The sequence below is a fragment of the Leucopleurus acutus genome (assembly GCF_964270905.1).
Source record: "Leucopleurus acutus genome assembly, chromosome: 2".
NCBI classification, from domain to species: domain Eukaryota; kingdom Metazoa; phylum Chordata; class Mammalia; order Artiodactyla; family Delphinidae; genus Leucopleurus; species Leucopleurus acutus.
Genome location: NC_139143.1, coordinates 48,298,325 through 48,326,084, shown reverse-complemented (window position 1 = coordinate 48,326,084; position 27,760 = coordinate 48,298,325). Strand labels below are relative to the sequence as shown.

At 37.5% G+C, this 27,760-nt stretch overlaps 1 protein-coding gene across 1 annotated transcript in view; it reads right to left on the bottom strand.

Annotated features, from left to right (window-relative positions):
* PPP2R5A (protein phosphatase 2 regulatory subunit B'alpha) overlaps positions 1–27,760 on the bottom strand; it is a 92,109-nt gene that overhangs the window by 37,549 nt on the left and 26,800 nt on the right. The window contains exons 2-3 of the mRNA XM_082832654.1: positions 6,495–6,691; positions 3,713–3,814 (exon numbers count right to left, since the gene is read on the bottom strand). Of these exons, the coding sequence (XP_082688780.1) occupies positions 3,713–3,814; positions 6,495–6,691 (299 nt within the window). The remainder of the gene's footprint in view (positions 1–3,712; positions 3,815–6,494; positions 6,692–27,760) is intronic.

Sequence of the window (27,760 nt, the reverse complement as noted above, 5' to 3'; positions counted from 1 at the left end):
AGTTTTGATTCCAGTGCTCTTGCAGGAGGGAGTGAGACCACATCCTTCCACTCCACCATCTTGAACCAATCTATATAATAAATTTTTATTACCAATTTTCCAATAATTATGAGGAGTGAGTTGTCACACAGTGGCATTAGGGCAAGAAGACTATCCCTCCCTCAGTCTCAACTAAAAAAATGTGCTACAGAGATGGACTTTTGCAATGGCAGAGTGAGGACTTCAGTAAATTTGCTGTCTCACAAAAAACAATGAAAAACAGTTTGAGCTGGCAGAAGAAAGGTCAATAGAGATTATCTAGTTTGAGGTGTAGAAAGAAAGATTGAACACAAAATGAACAGAGCTTCAGAGACCTATGGGATACCATCAATCATACGAAGATATACATAATGGGAGTCTCAGAGGGACAGGAGAAAGATGAGCAAAAATAGCTGAAGAAATAGCTAAAAACAACCCAAATTTGATGAAAAGTATTAATTTATACAATGAACTATTAAGTGGAGCTCACTGAAGTCCAACTAGAATAGTCAAAGAGAAGCATATCTAGAGACATCATAATCAAACAGACAGAAAGTTAAAGACAAAGAAAATTTTCAAAGCAGCAAGTAATAAATAACTTATCACATACATCAGATCCTAAATATGATTAATAACTGACTTGTCAAAAGAAAACCATGGACACCAGAGCACCAATAGGATGACAACTTCAAAGTGTTGAAGGAAAAAGGCAGTTAGCCAAGAATTCTATATCCAGCAAAACTCTCCTTCAAAAATGAAGGGAAAATTAAGAGAGTCCCAGATCAACTGACAAATAGGAAATACTATTGTGCCTTACAGGAAATACTAAAAGGAATCCTTCAGGCTTAAATGAAAGGACACCATATATAACTTGAATCCACTGGAAGAAATAAAGAGGTAAAGGTAACTACATAGGTAAATATAAAAGACAGTATAAATGTACTTTTATTTATAACTCTTTTGTTCTCCTGCTTTACAAGACAACCACATAAAGCAATAATTACAAAACTGTGTTAATGGTGTACAATGTATAAGCATACCTTGGAGATATTGCAGGTTTGGTTCCAGACCACCATAATAAAGCGAATATTGCACTAAAGTAAGTCACATTATTTTTTTTGGTTTCCCAATGCATATAAAAGTTATGTGTACACTATAGTCTCTTAAGTATACAATAGCATTATGTTTAAAAAAATTGTACATACCTTAATTTAAAAATACTTTATTGCTAAAAAATGCTAACCATCATCTGAGTCTTCAGGAATTTGTAATCTTTTTGCAATAATAACATCAAAGATCACTGATCACCATAAAAAAATATAACAATGTAAAAGTCTGAAGTATTCCAAGAATTATCAAAATGTGACACTGAGACATGAAGTAAGCAAATGCTGTTGGAAAATGGTTCTGATAGACTTGTTCAACACAGGATTGCCACAAACCTTCAATTTGTAAAAAATGCAATATCTGCAAAGTGCAATAAAGTGAAGTGCAATAAGATGCTATTTTATGTCTGCATAAAGATCTAATTTGTATGACAGTAATACCACAAAGGAAGGGGGAGGGAATGGAGGTATACTGGACCAAAATTTTGTATACTACTAAAATTAAGTTAGCATTCAACCAAACTAGATCGTTTTAAGATGCTAATTGTAATCCCTAGGGTAACTACTAAGACAGTAACTCAAAAAAATATAGTTAAAGAAACAAGCGAATTAAAATGGTACACTAGAAAATACCTATTTAATACAAAAGGTAATAATGGAGGAATAGAGGAACAAAAAAGATATAAGACATAAAACAGCAAAATGGAAGACATAAATCCTACCTTATCAGTAATTACATTAAATGTAAATGGATTAAATACTGCTCAAAAGGCAGAGACAGTCAAAATTGATTAAAAGAAAAAAAACAAACAAACAAAAAACGGGTTCCAACTACATGCTGCTTACAAGAAACACTATTTATTTATTTATTTATTTGCCATGCTGTGCAGCTTGCAGGATCTTAGTTCCGTGACCAGGGAATGAACCCAGGCCCTCAGCAGTGAAAGTGGAGAGTCCTAACCACTGGACCACAAGGGAATTCCCAAAAAACACAATTTAGATTCAAAGAAACAAACAGATAAGAAGTAAATGTATGAAAAAGACATATCATGCAAACAGTAACCAAAAGAGAGTTAGACAGTGGCAGTTAGACAGTAAATATCAGAAAAAATGAACTTTAACACAAAAACTGTTATTAGAGTTATAATGATAAGGGACATATCCAAGAGGAAGATAAAACAATTATAAACATATGCAGCTAACAATAGGGCCCCAAAAATTCCTGAAGCAAAAACTGACAGAACTGAAGAGAGAAACAGACAATTCAACAACAATAGTTGGAGACTTCAATATCTCACTTTCAATAATGGACAGAACTAGACAGAACATCAACAAAGAAACAGAAGACTTAAACAACCAACTAGATCTAAGAGATTTCAACACAACACACCACCCAACAACAACAGTATACGTGGTCTTCTCAAGTACACATGAAACATTCTCCATGATAAACCATATGCTAGACCATAAAAAGAAGCCTCAATAAATTTAAAAGGATTGAAAACTTCAAAGTATATTCTACACCCACAATGGAATAAAATTATAAATCAGTAACAGAAAGAAATCTGGGAGTCACAAATATGTAGAAATTAAACACATTCCTAAATAACTAATGGGCCAAATAAATCACAGAGGAAATCAGAAAATATTTTGAAATGAATGAAAACAAAAACACAACATATCAAAATCTATGGGAAACAGATGTTAAACAAAAACTTGTACATGAATGTGTAACATTCTTAACAGCTCTAATCACAACACCCAAAAGGTAGAAACCATCCAAATGTCCATCTGCTGATTAATGGATAAACAAAATGTGGTATGTCCATACAATGGAATATTATTCAGCCATTAAAAGGAATGACATATTGATACATGTTACAATATTGATAAACCCTGAAAATATTATGTTAAGTGAAAGAACCCAAACACAAAAGGCCACATATTATATGACTCCATTTATATTAAATATCTAGGACAAGCAAATCCATAGAGACAGAATGTGGATGAAAAGCTGCCAGGGGCTGTGGGGGTGGGAGAATGGAAAGTGACTGTTAATGACAAGGGGGTTTCCATTTGGGGTGATGAAAAGGTTATGGAACTAGATAGTAGTGATGGTTGCATAGCATTAAAAATGCACTTAATGCTACAGAATACACTTTAAAATGGTTTAAATGGTAAATGTTAAGTGTATTTTACCACAATAAAAAAAGTGAAAAGCAATATTTTGAGAAAAGAAAATGTTAAGAAAACATATTAAAAGTCAAGTACTTTAGGGCTTCCCTGGTGGCGCAGTGGTTGAGAGTCCGCCTGCCAATGCAGGGGACGCGGGTTCGTGCCCCGGTCCAGGAAGATCCCACATGCCGCAGAGCGGCTAGGCCCGTGAGCCGTGGTTGCTGAGCCTGCGCGTCCGGAGCCTGTGCTCCACAACGGGAGAGGCCAAAACAGTGAGAGGCCCACGTACCGCAAAAAAAAAAAAAAAAAAAGTCAAGTACTTTAAATAGACACTCAGGTCTAAAACAGAGTTCTGTGATTTCAGCAGAATATCATAAATGTAAAAATTGTCAATACAAAGTTATGTTCCATACTTGTATGTGAGGCCAAGAGGCCTCAAGTGTGGGCTCATCCTCTTCTGGATCAAAATCTGGATTATCACTTGGAGGAAGAGTTCGGAAGATGTTAGCACTGATCTGTAAAGAAAAATAAATTTAGATTCATGTTCTAAATAAACATATGTTTTTGTTGCTTAATTGAATTAAAAAATGCAAAATGAAATATTTTTAAGATAACTTTATTTAAGAAAAAGGTTAAGTTGTGGCTGTAAGCTTAGTTCAAAACCTATAAATCTCTTCAAGATATGAAGGCAGCCATTTGTTTCTCTCTTTTCTCTGTCCCATAATTCTGACTTCTATAGATATCAAACTTCATACAGATTACCTCTAGACTCCTCTTCCTTAAATCACAAGTTTTTCTTTCCAAGTTTTGCTTTTAAGAAAAAGAGGATGTGAGGGAACTGGGGGGGGGGGGGGGGGCGGAGCATAAAGTTCCTAACTCTCCCTATCCCTAACTTGATTATTTTCATCTTTCCACAACTCCCCCCATATTCTAACCCAGCCATTTACTTACCTTATAACCCAAGAGTTTGGTAAAATACCTCTTACACATACACATCACGCTAAAGAAGAGGAGGATGGGGGTAGAATACTTTCACTGTCATTACAGACATAGTTATTCACTGCCATTACAGACATAGTTATAATACCCCATGATGACTTAATTTACTGTATTTCATTAACTCTGAGCATTTTTAAAAAAAAAATATTAATGTCTCTGAAATAAGGATATGCTTTGAGACTCTTCATTTCAGAGTCTTCATTTTAGGTTATAACTTCATCTTTCACATTGTCTGTCTTAGTACCAAAGTACATATCCTTTTTCTACATATCCTTTTTCTCTAGCAAAGGAGGGATTGTGAGCCCAACTCAAAATTCGTTGAAGAATGATGAACAGACTGACAGACCAAATGGTTTAGTAAACATGTAAGGCCCTAATTTTGAGGGGTTGGTCATTTAAGATAAATTATTTGGGGAACAGAGGATGAGACAAGCGTTGTTTGGTGGTGCAAGCAAATTCCCAACCATTCTTATGAAGTAGCATCTATGGTAATCCAAATAACTGCTAACAGTCAATTATTATAACCATAAGACTTAGAAAGTTATAATCCAGAATTTGATTTGCTAGAACTCAAAGCCAGTATATGAAGGCAGAGCCAATAAATAGTTTGATAAATATCAATTTCACAGAGTGGCAGAAAGTCATAGATAGAACTTGAAAAGGAAATATATCCCATAGGAGGGCATAATTTGCCTTTGAAATCATACTTATTATTGTTGGTAGTAAAAGTTAAACCTTGTAGCCACCAATAAAATTAACTGTATACAGCAAATACACAGAAGAGCTTTAAAGAACTAAGCGGGTGAGTTGGCTTCTTATCTAGAAATTAAGTACCCAGAAGTTAACAACAACAACAAAAAAAAAAGGACAAAACACACACATCTTTTTACTTGGGGAAAGAAATTAAATCTCAGAATTTATTAGTAAATAGAAAATTACAAAATAACTTGACTCAAATATTTGAGTACTTTCAATATCTGAGGCAACAACTTTAGAGAGATAAAAATATCTTCCCTAGGATTTTCAAAATTCCTGAATACAAACCATTTGAAATCAATAAAGTGGAAATATTGCATTTTCCCCCTGAACGTTTTTTAATGACCAACACAAAACAAAGAACAAAATACAAAGTCTATCAATAATCAATACTTATATTCTCAAACTGTCTCTTTTAATTATCTGTGGAATTGAGGAAGCTAATTTCATTTTGATGAATGTTCTCTCTAGAGCTAATCTTTAAAAAAATCTTAAGGCTTTTATTTTGTTTTTTAAAAAGAAAAAAACGAACCAAAATGTCCTAAGTCCTTTTAACTGGTCTTCTAGTACAATATGATGAAAGAAAACTCAGCTAGTATATTAGGGTCAAATTTAACTTTCCTGCACATTTTGCTCTTCCCCCAGAACATATATCAGGCACAGGGAAAGAAATTAAGGCAACTAAATTGTATAGTTTATAGCTTAGATTATACTTGCTATAACCTTCTATAACCAACATTTAAGCTTAAATTGTGTACTCAGTGACTCTAATTATTTCAAATGAATTTTTTGTATTTTGTTATGCACCAAAATACAAAAACCACAAGTCCGAAACAAATTTCTACAGTTTGATGGAGAATATGGTTAAATAATTAATAAACAGTATCCTAAACAACCTTACTTCAATACTTTTCACAGCAGATATTTCAAACTTTTGTTTACATCATTTAACTTCTTAAAGGTCCCACGTTTTGATTAAAATTCAGTGTTATAGAATCTACATATATGATATCAAAATGTCCTAAATAAGATTTATTTTAGACCTGACTCCCTTATCCACTGCTGAGAGCCCCATAGTTTTTCATTGGTCTTTTCTTCCCCCTTTAGATGTTCTTTCTCCACAGCTATTCAGCTGCATGTTAATTATCTATCAATCTGTATTATCTTGAGCTTGTATCTTTCTCCTAAGCTCTAGATATGCACTATCCAATGTGGTAGCCACCAGCCATTGTGGCTACTGAATTCCCAAACTATTATAAAGGAATGACACCATCATTGGAATGGATGGATAATCTTTCAAATGGACTATTTAAAAAAACATTCTTTTGAGCACATTAATTATTGTGTATTTATTAAAAATCAGTCTCATTAAATCATAATTACACCTCAGATCTTACTTGAATTTATATAAATCTGAGGAACTTAAGTCTAGAGGCTTACCATTTTTACTATATCAGAATACGCTGATTCAACAATTACACCACGATTAGTTGAAACATACTCAACCAGTTCATTCAATGTTGCTCTTTTAACTTCTTTGCTCTTCAAGTCTGAAACAGAGTCCATGAAATCAAAGAGTATGCAACACTGCTGCAGCTTCTGACAGAAAAGCTCTTGTTGTTCATTTGAAGTGGCATCTGTAAATAAAAATAAAGAGAAACTTAGAAATGACCTACTCAGAAGTTACCTTCATGTTTGCCAGTTTTGTAGAAGCTATTCACGTACATAAAGTAAAACTTCTCTCAAAAATCTAGTGAGAAATTTACCCATCTAATCCCATTATTCACGCCAGACATGAATTTCTATCTTCCTCCTCTCTCACTACCCACAATCAATCATTAAATGTTATTGATTCCGTTTCTTTAACTTATCTGGAATCTATCCTTTTCTTGTCATTCCCTCTGCCACTTTAACGGCCCTCACATTCATCATTTAGACTACAGCAATGACACCCTAACTGCTTCTCTTGCCTGGGGCCATAACCTGCGATTCCTGATTTATCCTCTAAGCTACTTCAAAAGCTAAAATCTTGCTAAAATGAGAATCATTCTGATCAAACTCAATACTTTTCAATGATCCTCCAAAAATTACAGAATGACGTTCAAACTCCTTAGGATTGTATACAAAATGAAGCTGCCTACGGCCAAGAGTCATCTCTCAACACTATCTAGCATGCACCTTCACTTTAGTTAAACCATGCTTTCTGCAATTTCCTGAAGATTTTACACTGTTCCCTCTGCCTGGAATGCCCTTTTCCCACATTTCCACCCTGAGAACTCTCCCCATTTATTAAGTTTCAGCATAAGCATATTCCACTCTCAGAAGCTTTCTCTATGGCACTGAAGCTAAATTGGTTGGTTAATCCACATTGACCCAAATGTATCTGAGGTGCTATCTCTACTGTAGTATTTACTGTGCGATATGGCAGTTATATTTTACATGTATTATACTCTTAGATTACGAGGCCCCCAAAGACAGGAAACAAGTGTTCTCCCTTTCTTTCTCTCTCTCTCCCCCTCCCTCCGCCCTCTCATTATCTAGCACAGTACCTGCCACACAACATGCATTCAGTAAATGTTTATTGTTTTATCTTCTACTGAGTACAAAAATATGGGCACATTATAATCATTTGATTCTAACAAATGTATTAAATCTTTTTGTTTGCAACATTCAAAAAGTAATGAAATTTCACTTCTGAATTTCAAATCTATAAACAAGGACCTTCAGTTATTCAGCTCAATTATTTGTTTCTTGAACTACTGAGATTAAATTTTTAAAAATCATATATTCCAATACTGATACTGAGCTCATAGTATACAACAGTATTCCTTCATTCAAATCCAATGCCTGCTTTATATAAAGATAGAGGTAGAAATCTTCATAAAGATGATAACCTAACCAAGGATGCCCATGCTTTTTAATTCCTCTGGGGCAGGAAGCCAAGTGAAATTACTTTGCAGCTATAGTCAAGTGCTGTCCTTAAAAAGCTGAGCTAGATAAGGTACTGCTAAAGTATAGCAGGTCAGATATCCTAAGCCCACTCACACAAAAAAGACAAATACAGCATATCCTTTTGATTAGTCAATTTTGTTCAATAACTTGAAACATAATATTTACAAAAAAACAAACATAGATATATTATAAAGAACAACAAAATTCACATGACTTTTGAAGTAAAAATATAAAGATTCTAAAACAATTTTGAATTTGCTGCAACCCATTTATGGCTATGCCAGCAGAAACTTCTTCTGTGGTAGTGCCACACTTACAAAGAATTTGCATAACACTCTATGTTCCAAAATCAATAATGGCTCTCTGCTACATGAAAGCCAAGGTCTACAATCCTAAGATAGGCATCAGAGTTCATGTAATATTGACAGAGTACACGACATTTTTGATGATCACTTCCATAAAGTTTTTGATTCAAGAACACCTTTATTTGAACTGTTCTTTTGTGGGAACATTTTTATGTATCCTTTTTAAAAAAAAGACCATTAAATCTGCAACTACTTTCAATACCAAGTAATTTGTTAAACAGTTATCTTTACCCAGAAGTTTATTAAACCTCATTCTACTGCGGGTGAGAGTGAAGCACCATCCGGCATACATACTGCATATAATCTTACCAGTCATAATTCACTATACTAGTTCATCCCAAAACGACCATCAGTTATTAGAATCTGCTCATTCCCTGAGACGTTAGCTGTATCTTAAATGGCCTTTTTCTTAAATTCTCTTGGGGTTTTCTCCCTTAAAGTTAAAAAGGTATCCACTTAAGACTGGTATTTAGTTTATTTCAATTACTAAACAGACGTCTGCTTAATACAAATACTTGGCTTGAAAAACTAGAAGATGGACACCTGTCCTTTTTGTAAGCTTCCTAATCAGGCTAAACTTATTAGATTGGGTATGTATTACACATTAGAGAAGTGGGTAATAATTTGGGCTGTAAGAATCCTTCTCAACTCACACTGTACAAGAAATCCCCATAGTTCTCTCCATTACTCAGTAATAACTCTATCTATTTATAAATATATCTACATCCTTATTGTATAGCTTTATACTGTCTATTATAACACATATCTTTATATATAGTTAAATTCCATTATAATGATGGTTTGGGGAAATAGGTGCCATACCTTTAGAAGGTAACTCAGTTTAAGAGAGTTAAAAAAAATTTTTTTTTTACTTATTTATTTATGTATGTATTTATTTTGGCTGTGTTGGGTCTTTATTTCTGTGTGAGGGCTTTCTCTAGTTGCGGCAAGGGGGGGCCGATCTTCATCGCAGTGCGTGGGCCTCTCATTATCGCAGCCTCTCTTGTTGCAGAGCACAGGCTCCAGACGCGCAGGCTCAGTAGTTGTGGCTCACGGGCCTAGTTGCTCCGCGGCATGTGGGATCCTCTCAGATCGGGGCTCGAACCCGTGTCCCCTGCATCGGCAGGCAGACTCTCAACCACTGCGCCACCAGGGAAGCCCCTTAAAATATTTTTAACCTTCTTTTCCTTATGCTAAAAAAATACAAACTCATACAATATCCCAGTTCAATCAGAGATCATCTTAGATAGCCAGCGCTATTCTCTCCTTCTGCCTCCAAACCACCTTCTCTATGTGAAATCACTCCTCTCTCTGTTCTCCAAAGGCCATATCTTTGTTCAGACTCTTCCCTACCTGAAATACCTTACCAGATTCCTCCCCTATGTTTCCAAATCCTACTCACCCTTTAAGAATAAACTGAGGACTTCCCTGGTGGCGCAGTGGTTGAGAGTCCGCCTGCCGATGCAGGGGACATGGGTTCGCGCCCCGGTCCGGGAAGATCCCACATGCCGCGGAGCGGCTGGGCCCGTGAGCTATGGCCGCTGAGCCTGCGCGTCCAGAGCCTGTGCTCCACAACGGGAGAGGCCACAACAGTGAGAGGCCCACATACCGCAAAAAAAAATAAAATAAAAAAGAATAAACTGAAATCTCACATTCTCCACCAAATTTCCCTTAGGTAGGTCAGGATAAACTGATCCCTCCCTTCTCTGGACATCTATAATACAATCTCAGTCACACACTTGAGCATGCATTAACTTTGGGCCTGTATTTAATGAATATTTCTTTTAGCACTCATCAAAAGAATTCAGGTTCCTCAAGGGCAAGGATCATTCACTGAGCAGGCTTTCCTTTTTATCTCTTTTACTTCTAGCATAGGGTATATAAGGAGCCAACAAATGTGTATTTGATGGTAGAAAAAACTCTGAATTTGAAGAATAAGATTATGCACTGAATTAAAATAGGCTATAGAACAAGGAAAAGAGGCTGCATATCAAAGCTGGCATAAATAGTGAATTATTACATCATATCTATGCTTAAGAATTTATAACAATGACCATTTTTATCAATACCCTACCTTGATGGTTGATTTAAATGGATTAAATGAGATAATGATCATGAAGGTGAGTGCATATATGTCAAAGTAGATACAAACGGAAGGCATTTTTCTCACCACAGGCTAGTAGCCTACAGCTAACATGTAGAAGACACAAAATGATTTTCAAGACTGACAAACAGTAGATTCAGGAACATGTTATATATAAAAAGGAAGTTTCTTTTTCTTTTTTTTAGTAAGTTTCTCTTTCTGGGCACCTAACTCTTGAGTCTCCTTGGGAAGAAATTAATGTTTTTCATAGCTTCTCCATTCAGTAATCCGCTACTTAGCCTAAAGATTTCTTTGAAGTTGCTTTCTCCTCCAGAATTATATCCCAGCATTACCTAATATTTGGATGGAACAGGTCACATCTGGATTTTCCCAAACATTAGATATATTTAGAAAGCAGTTAACATTTCAACTCCTTTGGCTCTGAGTTGAAATAGAAATGTCCAAACCACAATTATTTTTAGGTATTAGGGAATAGAAAAATCTTTTCCTATCTAACCCCTCCTGTAGGTAATACATGTTCTATTGAACAGTCTACTGTGCTACATAATAAAACATAATGCTGCGAACATTAGCGCTTCCTTCATGCCAAATACAACTCTGTTTCCTATGTCTATTTATTTAACTGTCAAAGCAGTCCTTTAACGTTAGTTTTGAAAGTTAGAGATGATTTCCTGCCTTCAAGAGCTTAGAAGCAGGTTGGGAAGACAAGATACAAAACATTAAAAAATAATGCTATCAGGCGATAAACAAATGTAAAAGGTATGGTTGTTTACCATACACACACACACACACACACACACACACACAATCTATTCTCTATATAACCTGGAGTCAAAAAGAATTTGAGAGCACTTACAAGATTAAATATAAGGAGAACAGTTAAAAATAAAATCAGGATTAATTAAAAGCAGGAAAGCTATAGATATTACAAGGTATTTGACTGCTATATTTAATCACTTTGTGTTGAGTTGCTTGGCAATTAAGGTAAAACAGCGGTGGAAGAGGTGATCAGATTGTAAAAGGTTAAGTGAGAGAAGAGAATGCTCCTGTCGCCTACTGTTGGCTGGCCTACTTCTAGGTTCAAGACAAGCAATCTTTTCATATAGATCGAAAACATTTTTATAATGGTTACCCTACTAAGAAAAGATGAGATCATTGTTTTCATCATTAAAAAATTATAAAATATTTCACACTTGTCAATGTTTAACATAATCGCAACTCTTTTTTTTTTTGCGGTACGCGGGCTCACTGTTGTGGCCTCTCCCGCTGCGGAACACAGGCTCTGGACGCGCAGGCTCAGCGGCCACGGCTCATGGGCCCAGCCGCTCCGCGGCACGTGGGATCCTCCTGAACCGGGGCACAAACCCGCGTCCCCTGCATCGGCAGGCGAACCCTCAACCACTGCGCCACCAGGGAAGCCCCTAATCCCAACTCTTAGGCACCTTTCTGAAACATCAATTTTCAGAATTTTCTTATAAGAAAAAGAGACAAAAAGCAAAAAATATATTTCAGTAAGCTGAAAAAAGATCAGACTACATTCTGGCTATATTTCATAAATATGAATAATAAATACTTTGTGAGGAAAAGAATGGGTAATAATTCTGTTCACTAGGGAATTCCCTGGTGGTGGCGTGGTTAAGAATCCGCCTGCCAAAGCAGGGGACACGGGTTTGATCCCTGGCCCGGGAAGATCCCACATGCCGTGGAGCAACTAAGCCCGTGCGCCACAACTACTGAGCCTGTACTCTAGAGCCCGCGAGTCACGACTACTGAGCCCACGCACCACAACTACTGAAGCCCACGCACCCTAAAACCCGTGTGCTGCAATTACTGGGCCTGCGTGCTGCAACTACTGAAGCCTGTGCACCTAGAGCTCGTGCTCCACAACAAGAGAAGCTCGCACACTGCAACGAAGAGTGGCACTCACTTGCCACAACTAGAGAAAGCCCGTGCACAGCAATGAAGACCCAACGCAGCCAAAAAAAAAAAAAAAAAAAAATTCTGTTCACTAAATGTAAAAAGCACTGACAGTATCTACACTGACCACTTTATACTTCAGCTTCCCCATTACAAGCATGCTTGCAAATGAAGTCTGTCATACTCAGCGGTGTTTCAGTATGGCAATCCCTTACTTTTAGGCAGTTAGGTCACATGCTGTTTTTACTTGGCTATTTTTACTAGGCTTATGTTGATTATCCATTTGCCATTCTCACATGTGGATAATAATATCCATTCTGATTCCTATAGTGAGAACTTCCTCACCTGGGATTCTCCCTGCAATATTAACTGATGTTATCCATCAGAATTCCATTTAGAGGTTCAAAAATAAAAATATCCCTGGAAACATACTAATTCACAGGAAAAATTCATAATACCTTACAGTGCTACATCATATAGCAACTGGAATGGTGGATGCTGACAATGTAATTGTTTTGCAACATGCCCCAAGTACAACACAGTATTTGCTAGTCACTCTGAAATTAATTACAGGAGACCCCAAAATTTTGTTGGAGCAGTTTAAATCTGGACTTCTTGTAAAGATGACACTGTACCTATTTCAAATAAATATTAATTTCTTCCAAAATGTGTATATGAATCATGACCAAATAAGAGATGAGCATTTAAGATCCTGGTGACAGCCATTTAAATAAAGAGAGGGACTTCCTGGTAGCGCAGTGGATAAGACTCCGCACTCCCAATGCAGTGGGCCCTGGTTCGATCCCTGATCAGGGAACCAGGTCCCACATTCATGACACAACTAAGAGTTCGCATGCCACAACAACTAAGAAGCCTGCCTGCCGCAACTAAGGAGCCAACGTGCGGTAACTAAGGACCCCGCAAGCCACAACTAAGACCCTAAGCAACCAAATAAATAAATATTAAAATAAACATAAATAAATAAATAAGCAAAGAGAAAAACCCAGTCCTATACATAAACCTATTAGCATACCTTGACCTCCCCCTAAGTATTGATCTGGGAGCAATTCAGACCACCATTTATGATCACAATATAGCATATTCAACAATCTTAAATGTCTTCAGTCTTTATGTTGCTTCAAAGAAACCTAATCACAACTTAAGAATATAATGTAACAGACCTGAAACACCAATATATTATATTCATATTTATATGCATCTCTTCACTAACAATATCAGAGCTAAGGATTTACTAAAAGTGCTCTTCTGAAAAATATTATTAAATTCCCAATATAAAAAGCTCTTCATGTAAAGTATTAAAGATGCAAGAAAAGCTACACAATCAAGGAATTATCTAAAGAACAGATATGTTTGCAAAACACATAATAGTTAAAATCTGACTGGAAGATGAATTCTTTTTTTTTTTTATAGGGCAGGTTCTTATTAGTTATCCATTTTATACATATTAGTGTATACATGTCAATCCCAACCTCCCAGTTCATCCCACCACCACCACCCCACGCCACTTCCCCCCTTGGTGTCCATACGTTTGTTCTCTACATCTGTATCTCTATTTCTGCCCAGCAAACCAGTTCATCTGTACCATTTTTCTAGATTCCACATATATGTGTTAATATACAATATTTGTTTTTCTCTTTCTGACTTATTTCACTCTCTATGACAGTATCTAGATCCATCCACATCTCTAAAAATGACCCAATTTCATTCCTTTTTATGGCTGAGTAATATTCCATTGTATATACATACCACTTCTTCTTTATCCATTTGTCTGTTGATGGGCATTTAGGTTGCTTCCATGACCTGGCAAGTGTAAATAGTGCTGCAGTGAACATTGGGGTGCACGTGTCTTTTTGAATTATGGTTTTCTGTGGGTATATGCCCAGTAGTGGGATTGCTGGGTCATATGGTAATTCTATTTTTAGTTTTTTAAGGAACCTCCATACTGTTCTCCACAGGGGCTGTATCAATTTACATTCCCACCAACAGTGCAAGAGGGTTCTCTTTTGTCCACACCCTGTCCAGCATTTGCTGTTTGTAGATTTTCTGATGATGCCCATTCTGACTGGTGTGAGGTGATACCTCATTATAGTTTTCACTTGCATTTCTCTAATAGTTAGTGATGTTGACCAGCTTTTCATGTGCTCCTTGCCCATTGGTATGTCTTCTTTGGAGAAATGTCTATTTTAGGCCTTTTGCCCATTTTTGGATTGCGTTGTTTGTTTTTTTTAATACTGAACTGCATGAGCCGTTTATATATTTTAGAGATTAATCCTTTGTTGATTCATTTCCAAATATTTTCTCCTATTTTGAGGGTTCTCTTTTGGTCTTGTTTGCAGTTTCCTTTGCTGTGCCAAAGCTTTTAAGTTTCATTAGGTCCCATATGTTTATTTTTGTTTTTATTTCCATTACACTAACAGGTGAATCAAAAGAGATCTTGCTGTGATTTATGTCAAAGAGTGTTCTTCCTATATTTTCCTCTAAGAGTTTTACAGTGTGCGATCTTACATTTAGATCTCTAATCCATTTTGAGTTTATTTTTGTGTATGGTGTTAGGGAGTGTTCTAATTTCATTCTTTTACATATAGCTGTCCAGTTTTCCCAGCACCACTTATTGAAGAGACTGTCTTTCCTCCATTGTATATCCTTGCCTCCTTTGTCATAGATTAGTTGACCATAGGTGCGTGGGTTTATCTCTGGGCTTTCTATCCTGTTCCATTGATCTACATCTCTGTTTCTATGCCAGTACCATATTTTCTTGATTACTGTAGCTTTGCAGTATAGTCTGAAGTCAGGGAGATTGATTCCTCCAGCTCCGTTTTTTCCCCTCAAGCCTGCTTTGGCTATTCGGGGTCTTTTGTGTCTCCATACAAATTTTAAGAGTTTTTGTTCTAGTTCTGTAAAAAATGCCATTGGTAATTTGATGGGGATTGCATTTGATCTGTAGATTGCTTTGGGTAGTATAGTCATTTTCACAATATTGATTCTTTCAAACAAAGAACATGGTATATCTCTCCATCTGTTTGTATCATCTTTAATTTCTTTTATCAGTGTCTTATAGTTTTCTGCATACAGGTCTTTTGTCTCCCTAGGTAGGTTTATTCTTAGGTATTTTATTCTTTTTGTTGCAGGGGTAAATGGGAGTGTTTCCTTAATTTCTCTTTCAGATTTTTCATCATTAGTGTATAGGAATGCAAGAGATTTCTGTGCATTAATTTTGTATCCTGCAACTTTACCAAATTCATTGATTAGCTCTAGTAGTTTTCTGGTGGCATCTTTAGGATTCTCTATGTATACTATCATGTCATCTGCAAACAGTGACAGTTTTACTTCTTCTTTTCCAATTTGCATTCATTTTATTTCTTTCTCTTCTCTGATTGCCGTGGCTAGGACTTCCAAAACTATGTTGAATAATAGTGATGAGAGTGGCCATCCTTGTCTTTTTCTTGATCTTGGAAGAAATGCTTTCAGTTTTTCACCATTGAGAATGATGTTTGCTGTGGGTTTGTCATATATGGCCTTTATTATGTTGAGGTAGGTTCCCTCTATGCCCACTTTCTGGAGAGTTTTTATCATAAATGGGTGTTGAATTCTGTCAAAAGCTTTCTCTGCATCTACTGAGATCATCATATGGTTTTTATTCTTCAATTTGTTAATATGGTGTACCACATTGATTGATTTGCGTATACTGAAGAATCCTTGCATCCCTGGGATAAATCCCACTTGACCATGATGTATGATCCTTTTAATGTGCTGTTGGAGTCTGTTCGCTAGTATTTTGTTGAGGATTTTTACATCCACATTCATCAGTGATACTGGTCTGTAATTTTCTTTTTTTGTAGTATCTTTGTCTGGTTTTGGTATCAGGGTGATGGTGTCCTCATAGAATGAATTTGGGAGTGTTCCTTCCTCTGCAATGTTTTGGAAGAGTTTGAGAAGGATGGGTGTTAGCTCTTCTCTAAATGTTTGATAGAATTCACCTGTGAAGCCATCTGGTCCTGGACTTTTGTTTGTTGGAAGATTTTTAATCACAGTTTCAATTTCATTACTTGTGACTGGTCTGTTCATATTTTCTATTTCTTCGTGGTTCAGTCTTGGAAGGTTATACCTTTCTAAGAATTTGCCCATTTCTTCCAGGTTGTCCATTTTATTGACATAGAGTTGCTTGTAGTAGTCTCTTAGGATGCTTTGTATTTCTGTGGTGTCTATTGAAACTTCTCCTTTTTCATTTCTAATTTTATTGAGTCCTCTCCCTCTTTTTATTGATGAGTCTGGCTAATGGTTTATCAATTTTGTTTATCTTCTCAAAGAACCAGCTTTTAGTTTTATTGATCTTTGCTACTGTTTTCTTTGTTTCTATTTCATTTATTTCTGCTCTGATCTTTATGATTTCTTTCCTTCTACTAACTTTGGGTTTTGTCTGTTCTTCTTTCTCTAGTTCTTCAGGTGTAAGGTTAGATTGTTTATTTGAGATTTTTCTTATTTCTTGAGGTAGGCTTGTATTGCTGTAAACTTCCCTCTTTGAACTGCTTTTGCTGCATCCCATAGGTTTTGGATCATCGTGTTTTCATTGCCGTTTGTCTCTAGGTATTTTTTGATTTCCTCTTTGATTTCTTCAGTGATCTCTTGGTTATTTAGTAACGTATTGTTTAGTCTCCATGTGTTTGTGTTTTTTATGTTTTTTTCTCTGTAACTGATTTCTAATCTCATAGCATTGTGGTCAGAAAAAATGCTTGGTATGATTTCAGTTTTCTTAAATTTACTGAGGCTTGTTTTGTGGCCCAAGATGTGATCTATCCTTGAGAATGTTCCGTGCGCACTTGAGAAGAAAGTGTAATCTGCTGTTTTTGGATGGAATGTCCTATAAATATCAATTAAATCTATCTGGTCTATTGTGTCATTTAAAGCTTGTGTTTCCTTATTAATTTTCATTTTAGATGATCTGTCCATTGGTGTAAGTGAGGGGTTAATGTCCCCCACTATTATTGTGTTACTGTCAATTTCCTCTTTTAGAGCTGTTAGCAGTTGCCTTATGTACTGAGGTGCTCCTATGTTGGGTGCATAATGATTTATAATTGTTATATCTTCTTCTTGGATTGATCCCTTGATCATTATGTAGTGTCCTCCTTTGTCTCTTGTAACATTCTTTATTTTAAAGTCTATTTTATCTGATATGAGTATTGCTACTCCAGCTTTCTTTTGATTTCCATTTGCATGGAATATCTTTTTTCATCCGCTCACTTTCAGTCTGCATGTGTCCCTAGGTCTGAAGTGGGTCTCTTGTACACAGCACATAGATGGGTCTTGTTTTTGTATCCATTCAGCGAACCTGTGTCTTTTGGTTGGAGCATTTAATCCATTCACGTTTAAGGTAATTATTGATATGTATGTTACTACTACCATTTTCTTAATTGTTATGCATTTGTTTTTGTAGGTCCTTTTCTTCTCTTGCGTTTCCCACTTAAAGAAGTTCTTTTCGCATTTGTTGTAGAGCTCGTTTGATGGTGCTGAATTCTCCCAGCTTTTGCTTTTTTGTAAAGCTTTTGATTTCCCGTTGATTCTGAATGAGATCCTTGCTGGGTAGAGTAATCTTGGCTGTAGGTTCCCTTTCATCCCTTTAAACCCCTTCCCATTCATCACTTTAAATATATCATGCCACTCCCTTCTGGCTTGTAGAGTTCCTTTTCTTTTTTTTTTTGCGGTATTCAGGTCTCTCACTGCTGTGGCCTCTCCCGCTGCGGAGCACAGGCTCTGGACGCACAGGCTCAGTGGTTACGGCTCACGGGCCCAGCCGCTCCACGGCATGTGGGATCCTCCTGGACCGGGGCACGAACCCGCACCCCCCATACCGGCAGGCGGACTCTCAACCACTGCGCCACCAGGGAAGCCCTGGCTTTTAGAGTTTCTGCTGAGAAATCAGCTGTTAACCTTATGGGAGTTCCCTTGTATGTTATTTGTCGTTTTTTCCCTTGTTGCTTTCAATGATTTTTCTTTGCCTTTAATTTTGTCAATTTGATTACTATGTGTCTCAGTGTGTTTCTCCAGCGTGTCCTGCCTTTGACTCTGCACTTCCTGGATTTGGGTGGCTATTTCCGTTCCCATGTTAGAAGTTTTAAACTATAAACTCTTCAAATATTTTCTCAGGGCCTTTCTCTCTCTCTTCTCCCTCTGGGACCCCTATAATGCGAATGTTGTTTTGTTTAATGGTGTTCCAGAGGTCTCGTAGGCTGTCTTCATTTCTTTTCATTCTTTTATCTTTAGTCTGTTCCACAGCAGTGAATTCCACCATTCTGTCTTCCACGTCACTTATCCGTTCTTCTGCCTCAGTTATTCTGCTATTGATTCCTTGTAGTGCATTTTTCATTTCACTTACTGTACTGTTCATCTCTGTTTGTTTGTTTTTTAATTCTTCTAGGTGTTTGTTCTTCAATTCTTCTAGGTCTTTGTTAAACATTTCTTGCAGCTTCTCGATCTTTGCCTCCATTCTTTCACTATTATTATTCTGAATTCTTTTTCTGGAAGGTTACCTATCTCCACTTTAGTTGTTTTTCTGGGATTTTATCTTGTTCCTTCATCTGGTACATAGCCCTCTGCCTTTTCATCTTGTCCATCTTTCTGTGAATGTGGTTTTTGTTCCACAGGCTGCAGGATTGCAGTTCTTCTTGCTTCTGCTGTCTGCCCTCTCAAGATGAATTCTTTAAAAACTTAACTATCTTCTATTTTATTATTATGACTGAAACTTGATCGGACTCAAGAATTCTTACCACTGTTGAGATCCATGGCCTTAGGCAGAGAGAGAATCAAGATAATTCTAGAGAAGTGAGGCATTTCATCTTTGGAGAATTATTAACACACATTTTAAAACTCACAAAAGCCCAGCTAGATTTTTCCTACTTATCTCTAAATTGTTAAGTTTTTTCAATACTCAACTTGAAGATGTATCTGGCTCACACTTTAAAAAATAGTGCTCTAGAGAACTGTTTTTCAAAGTGTGGGTTGCAATGCCTTAGTGGGTAGAATAAGATAACTTTAGTGGGGCACAACCAGAACTTAAAATAAATATAAAATATCAGCATATTGCATGTAAGAGTGTTATTTTATGAAACATTATATGAGAACTGAGTTGTAAAGTAAAATGTGTTTCTTGTTATAGTTTTCAGTCAAAAAAAAAAAACTCTGTAAACCACTGCTGTACAATATGTAAAGTACAATAAGATCCCACACTACCTAGCACGCCCAAGATCACAAAGAATATCTGTAATAAAAATGGGATTCAAATCACCTAGAATGCAAGGAAAACAAGTGTTATATAAAACTACTGTCTTTGAAATGTCAACTGTTCCTTTAATAGCTATCTTCTAAATCTTTACCCACTTACAGATCACAATGCATGTACTTAAAAGTGGCAAATTTGTTTATCTCCTTCCCTTTACTCTAAAACAGAAGTCCCCAACCTTTTTGGCAACTGGTTTCACGGTAAACAATTCTTCCATGGACCGGGGGGTGTGGGGGGTTTGGGGGTAAGGTAAGGATGGTTCAGGCAGTAATGCGAGAGATGGGGAGTTTTGCTCGCCTGCCGCTCACCTCCTGCTGGGTGGCCCAGTTCCACAGACCATTACTCGTCTGAGGCCCAGGGTTGGGGGCCCCTGCTCTAGAAGATTAGACCAGAAAAAAGAGAGAGAGAAAGAGAGAAAGAGAGAAAGAGAGAAAGAGAGAAAAAGAGAGAGAGAGAGAGAGAGAGAGAGAGAGAGAGAGAGGGAGGGAGGGAGGGAGGGAGGGAGGGAGAGGGATAAATCCACAATATCAAAGAGAATAGAAGAATGGTACCCCAGGCAAAAGACAATCAAATTTCTGGAAAATTCGAAGGACATTAAGTGGTAAGTGACAAAACCAAAAAAGAGGAACTCATATCCTAGAATAAACAGAAAAGGTATTACGGTGAGTTTCCTACAGAACTACAGATTAGAAACACCAGATGAAATAGAGGACGGATTAAGACATGAACTGAAAATAGGGGGGATGACATAAATCTGTATGTGCTATGCAGTTTACTACCCCACTCCAAAAGACAGTGAAGCATTCATGCTCCAGGCAAAAACAAAATCAAAAAGAAAACCCAAGAAACAAAAAAACAATAACAAAACCTGGAAAGTTCTTCCCTAAAGAAACTGAATAGTCCCAGAGAAATATTCATACATTCTAGCTTTTAACTAGTTCCCTGCCCGATTACTCTAAACAAAACTAGACTGTCAACAAATCCCATCCAACTTCTGAAGTGACTTTTTTTTTGTTCACTCATACGTATCAATAGATTATAAAGGATCACCAGATATTCGAGGAAAGCCTATAACATGAAAAAAAAACTAAATCAACAGAGGAAAAAAACCTAAACAAAGGGATAATTTAGTTAACACCAAAATTTCAGATGCCCAGGAAAAAAGACTAAAAGCTTTCAAATTAAAAAGTCACTCAAAAAAGAACCAGAGGCAGATCTCCATCAGACTTCTTATCAGCAAGAGTGATGCCAGAATATAATGGGGCTCTGCCACTAGAATTCTTTTTTTTTTTTTTGCGGTACACGGGCCTCTCACTGTTGTGGAGCACAGGTTCCGGGCACGCAGGCTCAGCGGCCATGGCTCACAGGCCCAGCCGCTCCGTGGCATGTGGGATCTACCCAGACCGGGGCACGAACCGGCGTCCCCTGCATCGGCAGGCAGACTCTCAACCACTGCGCCACCAGGGAAGCCCTGCCACTAGAATTCTTATGCCAATCTAGAACTCTGTAACTAGCCAAGTATCAGTAAAGTATACGGGTTCAAAAAGGGCATTTTCAGACATGCAAATACTTGGAAAACTTAGCACCCTCATATCCTTTCATAGGAAATTCTGAGGACATGATGTAGCAGTAGGGAGAAAGAGAAAGGAATGGAATCCAGGAATTAGGGAAATTCAAGAAAGTAGGACTAGAGAACAAGTGGATCAGTTTAGAGCAGGAGGAAAGAAGGACCCATGAGAGTGGTCTCTAAAGCAGAATCATTAGGATATCTTACCACATGGAGATTTGGAGGAAAAAACCATGAGTATGTTAAAGGTGCAAAAAAAAGACAATTAGAAACTCCAGGAAATACTAAAAATAGTATATAAGAAAGGAAATATAATTACATTATGCAGCTCTGAAGCCTACACAGTCACACAATATAAACCTTGTTCACTGGCTTTCAACTTTTAGAATTAACTTACAATTTACAAAAAACTTAATTATGGCTACAGAAAATGTTATTAGCCTTAAAAATGTAAAGATGACAAAAGCTGAGGGTAAAAGGAGAGGAGGAGAAACTGAGGGGCACTACCTTTCCAACTTCATTTCCCATCATTCCCCCCTTTACATCCCATGTTCCATTTATACTGATACTTAAAGTTCCCCAAATGGCCTATTTGCACATGCACTGGTTGGGATGCACTCTCCCATCATTATTCTTCATTCTCTGCAGAAGCAAATAAAGACAATGCCCATCCAAATACTACCCAATGAGTAAAAAGCTTTAGCCAAAGGATTTTAAGTCTACCAGGACCATTAAACACGACTATATCCTCTGTTGTGAGACAGAGAATCAGGTTATGTTAAGCCTAATACCATTAAATATTTATAAAACTTCCCTTGTTCTAATTCCATGCTTATCAAGTGTAGTAGTTCTAAAATTAGTCCACAAATTATTTTGACACTCCTCTCTTCAAAAGGTGGAGCCTACTTCTCCTGTGAATGTGGGTTGGACTAAAGTGACTGGCTTCTAGGGAACAGACTGAGTATTGCAGAAGTGCTGCTACATGACTTCCAAGTCTGGGTCATAAAAGTGAGGCTATGTGACTTCCAAGGTGGATTCTTCCTGGAAATATCTTGGAGTCATGAGAGACCTCAAGGTTCACAAATAAACTATTTGAGAAAAATAATACCTTTGTAGTTGAGTACATAGCCTAGCTGATCACACTGACTCATTTGTTATTAGAAAACTTCGTAAGAATTTTTTTGAAGTAAATTAGAGTCTTTAGAAAAATATAAGGAAGTTTTACACTGTACTCTCTGGTGTCAGTTTACGAAACCTATTTAGAAAGACTGTACCACCAAATCAAGAGGTATTTAAGACAAGTTCAGGTTTTCTAACATTGCACAACTGTATCTGACTACAGAAATATCATGGAACGTGAACTCTCATTCTCAACCACATGGGTATATTTCCCATGGTGTTCATGATGAATTTTCAATGTCTGAATTTATTCCTCTGCCTTACACATGCAAATACATGGTTTCTTCTTATACACAATACAAATATAAATTAGCCAAGCTCATGACACAGTAATAAATGCCAATTTATTAATTTAGGATGAGAAATTATTCCATGTAATATATTAAAATACTCTAATTATATTAGAATATAATTAGACCTTAGGCAGACCTACAGGAGAAACCAATCCATAATCAGAATGATGTCTGGTGTATTAATTTTCTATTGCTTAATAATAAATTATCCCACACTTTAGTGGTTTAAAACAACATTTATTATACTATCTATCACGATTTCTTTGGGTCAGAGATTCAGACAGGACACAGCAGAGACAGCTTATCTCTGCTCCATGATGTCTAAGGCCTCAGCTAGAACACTAGAAAGCTAGGGACTAGACTCATGTGAGGACTCAATCATTCATATGTCTTGCAGTTGATTCTGGCCTTTGGCTGAAGGACTAGTTGGGGCTAGTGCCAGAACCCCCACATGTGACCTCTCCATGTGGCCTGAGCTTCCTCATAATATGGTGACTGGGTTCCAGGGGCAAGTAATTTGAGAGGTCTAACGAAGGACAAATATGACTTTTATGAAGAAAATTATAAAACTTTTAAGAAATATATCGAGGGCTTCCCTGGTGGCGCAGTGGTTGAGAGTCCGCCTGCCGATGCAGGGGACACGGGTTCGTGCCCCGATCTGGGAAGATCCCACATGCCGCGGAGTGGCTGGGCCCGTGAGCCATGGCCGCTGAGCCTGCACGTCCGGAGCCTGTGCTCCGCAACGGGAGAGGCCACAGCAGTGAGGGGCCCGCGTACCGCAAAAAAAAAAAAAAAAAAAAAAGAAAGAAATATATCGAAGACGTAAGTAACATACATTGTATCCATGGATGAGAATATTCAACATCTTCCCCAATGATTCTATACAGGGAATAAAGTTTGGATTGCAACAGGGTGTTTTGTTGGAACTTGAAGACTTGCTCTTAAAATCCGTCCGGAAAAATAAAGAGCCAAGAATAGCCAACATGATTTTTAAGATGAAGGGAACAGTCATCTTACCACATATAGTAATTAAAACTAAATGGTGGGGGCTTCCCTGGTGGCACAGTGGTTAAGAATCCGCCTGCCAATGCAGGAGACACGGGTTCAAGCCCTGGTCCGGGAAGATCCCACATGCCGTGGAGGAACTAAGCCCATGTACCACAACTACTGAACCTGCGCTCTGGAGCCTGTGAGCCACAACTACTGAGCCCGCGTGCCACAACTAAGACCCAATGCAGCCAAGTAAATAAAATATATAAAATTATTTAAAAAACACAAAATTAAATGGTATTGTGCAGGAATAGACAAAAAGACCATGGGGGGGGGGGCGTGAATAAGGCACCTGGAAACATGCCAGTGTACATACATAGGAGGTTAATATACAATAGAATTGGTGTTTTAAAAAGTCAGTGGGGAATTTTAAAATAAATTATGCAAGGACCACTGTCTATTCTAATAAAAAAATTAGATTCCCTCCTTCACATCATTTATAAAAATTAATTCTAAGAGAACTAAAAAACTAAATGTGAATAGGAAAATTATAAAACATTTAAGCGTTTTATAACCAACTCTGGATGGTATCCAGAATGCACACAAAAAAATCTATAAATCAGTAAGAAAAAGGCAAATAAACCTATAGAAGGGCACATGAAACACAACTGACCAATCAACATATGAAAAGACATTTAACTACACTGGTAAGGAGAAAAATGTAAATATGTATTATATAAACTATATATATGAATTTATGTATGAAATGCCATACATCACTTCATACCCATTGCATAAGGATGACAAGAAGTGTGGGCAAGACTTCTGCTTCTGGCAGATTAATCTTCCTATAGTAAACTACTGAAAACTGGACAAAATATATGAAATAATTGTTTTCAGATGTTGAAAATCAGGTAGTATGGGACGTCAATCCCTGAGAGAAGGAAAACAGAGTGAGTCCCATAATTGCACCAGTTCTACCTGTTAACACTTCCCAGATTGCAGCATAGGGAGAAGCAATATAGCTTCAAAATAGCCAGCAGACTTACTGAGCTAAATAGACAGAGTAGATCAGGGCTACTGAGGTGCCTGGAATTTGTATGGAAAAGTACTAGAGAGAAGGTAACTATACAGAAAAGGAATTTTCTACTTTTCTATTTATATTGAAGTAATGATATGATTTTTCTCTTTTATTCTATTTATTCAGCAAATCAGTTTTTAATGTAAACCAGCCTTGGATTCCTGGCATAAATCCCACATGATCATGATGTATCATCCTATGTATATGTTGCTAAATTCAATTTGCTATACTTTTGTATAAGATTTTTCCGTCTATGCTCATAAGGGATATTGGTCTGTAATTATCTTTTTTTATAATGTCCTTGACAGGGTTTTTAATGAGGAGTCAATTAAATAGATATGACTTATTCAAACTTTTGTTTCTTCTTGTGTCAGTTTGAGAAAGCTGTTTATTAAGGGATTTCCCCAATTCCTCTAAGTTTTCAAATTTACTGGCATTATTACATACCTGTAAGCTGTGAAATCCTAGATAATTGTAAAGTACTAATTTTTACTGTAAAAGAAGCTAAATTTTTAGACCACAGGGAGATCAACTTTCAGCAAGACAAGGTTAAGAGCTCCACAGACCTGCTCTCCAGTGAAGCTGATGAAAATCATTTTTAAAACAACCTTTAAAGCCTCTGGAAATGGTCCTAAGGCAAAAAAGTAAATGAGGAAACATCTATCCAAGAATATCTATGAAAATTTAGTAAGAAAAGCCAGCCTTGGTATCTGAACCAAGACAGCCTCCTCCCAGCTCAGTAGGCAGAAACTCCACTCCAGAGAGGTGCAGTCAAGAACACAAGGCTTGGGGCTTCCCTGTTGGCGCAGTGGTTAAGAGTCCGCCTGCCAATGCGGGGGACACAGGTTTGAGCCCTAGCCTGGGAAGATCCCACATGCTGCAGAGCAACTAAGCCCGTGTGCCGTAACTATTGAGCCTGTGCTCTAGAGCCCGCGAGCCACAACTACCGAGCCTGTATGCCACAACTACTGAAACCCACGTACCTAGAGCCCCTGCTCTGCAACAAGATAAGCCACCGCAATGAGAAGGCTGCACACCGCAACGAAGAGTAGCCCCCACTCGCCACAACCAGTGAAAGCCGGCGCATATCAACGAAGACCCAACGCAGCCAAAAATAAAAGTAAAAAATTTAAAAAAAAAAAGAACACAAGGTTCCCTCTACCTCCAGCTCCCAGTCAGACAGCTTTCTTCAGATGTGGAGCAGAATGCTGGCATTTCTCATTCTGCCCACAGCTACCTGTTGCTGAGGCCAATTTCCAGGCCAGTGTAGTTGAAAAGAGGGGCTCCCTTCTTCTGCCCAACCTGTATTTCTGGGACAGAGACTCTATATTTGGTGCAGAACCACTCACTGAGAATACTGGAGCCCTGATTACCTGAGTCTTGGCCTGTAATGCTATGGTTCCATATTGGAAGAGGAAAAGCCAAGATCTCAGGCTACTGCCCCCTCTCCACCTCACGTTCAGCTCCTAAAGTGTGTTGTCCCTCAGAGAGAAGTCTGTTATTTTCCCCACCACCAGCTCCAGAGCCCTGGCTCAGAGATTTTGCCTGGGGCAGTGGGGTAGTGGGGAAGCAAGCCATGTCTCCTTCCAAAGACTTCATTTTCAACAGAGCATGGGAAAGTTCAAGCTTAAATTCAAGCTTAACCCCAAGCTTAACCCCTCAAAACAATGGAGGTTGTGGTAAAAGGTAATGGAGACATTTGCAGAGTCAATGAGGATATAAGGCTAAACTCTAGGCTGGCTAGTTTGCAGGTCAACACCAGAGAAAGGAACAGCTTGGAGGAGCCCTCTTGGTGTCAGAACAAATATCAAATGCTGATGTCAGGAAATATTCCTTCAAAGGACAAATTTGATTGGATTGCTCTGTAGAACAAGTATGCTCCACGGCATTGTTGAAAACAAGTAAGCAATTAGCTGAAAGTCACTGGAATTTAAAGCTGGGGCTGTGGTCAGGAGAAGACAAAGAGAGCCCTGTCACAACTACTGTTATCTCAGGGGGACTATGGGCATACCCAAAGTTGCCTTGCTGAGGAACACCAGAGGCTTAATGCTGTGGTGGAGGAAAACGTCACCCAGTCACTAAACAAACAAACAAACAACAGTAACAGGCCCCAAAGGGTAGGACCAGTACCCAGGGCTGCTAGACTATGTTGTCTAAAATGTCCAGTTTACAACAAAAAAATTACAAGATGTGCAAAGAAACAGGAAAGTATGACCTATACACTAAGGAAAAAAAAAAAGGCAACAGAAACTGCCTGTGAGAGCAATTAGATGTTGGATTTAACAGAAAATGACTTCAAAGCAGCTATTGTAAATATGTTCAAAGAAATAAAGGAAACCATGGTTAAAGAAGTAGAGAAGATGTGACAATGTCAAATCAAATAGAGGATACCAATTAAGAGACAGAATTAACACACACACAGAGAGAGAAACAAACGGAAATTCTGCATCGAAAAGTATAATAACAAAATGGAAAATTCACCAGAGGGGCTCAACAGTAGATATGACTGTCAGAAGAAAGAATTACAGAACTTTGAAGATAGAATGATAGAAATTAGGAAATGAGAAGAACAGAGAGGAAAAAATAAGAGATGAAGAAAAATGAATAGAGCTTCTTGGGACTTCATCAGGTTTGACAAATGCACATAATGGGAGTACCATACGGAGAGGAGAGAAAGGAGCAAAATTTTAAAACTTTGAAGAAATAATGACTGAAAACTTCCCAAATTTATTGAATAACACTAACCTACACATTGAGGAAGCTTAACAAACTCCAAGAAGGAAAAATTCAAGGAGATCCACAAATACACATATCATAGTAAAAATGCTGAAAGTTAAAGACAGGAGAAAATCTTGAAAGCAGCAAAAGAAAAACAGATTGTACAGGGATAAGATTAACAGCTGACTTCTCAGCAGAAACAGTAGAGGCCAGAAAACAGCAGAATAACATATTCAAACTGCTCAA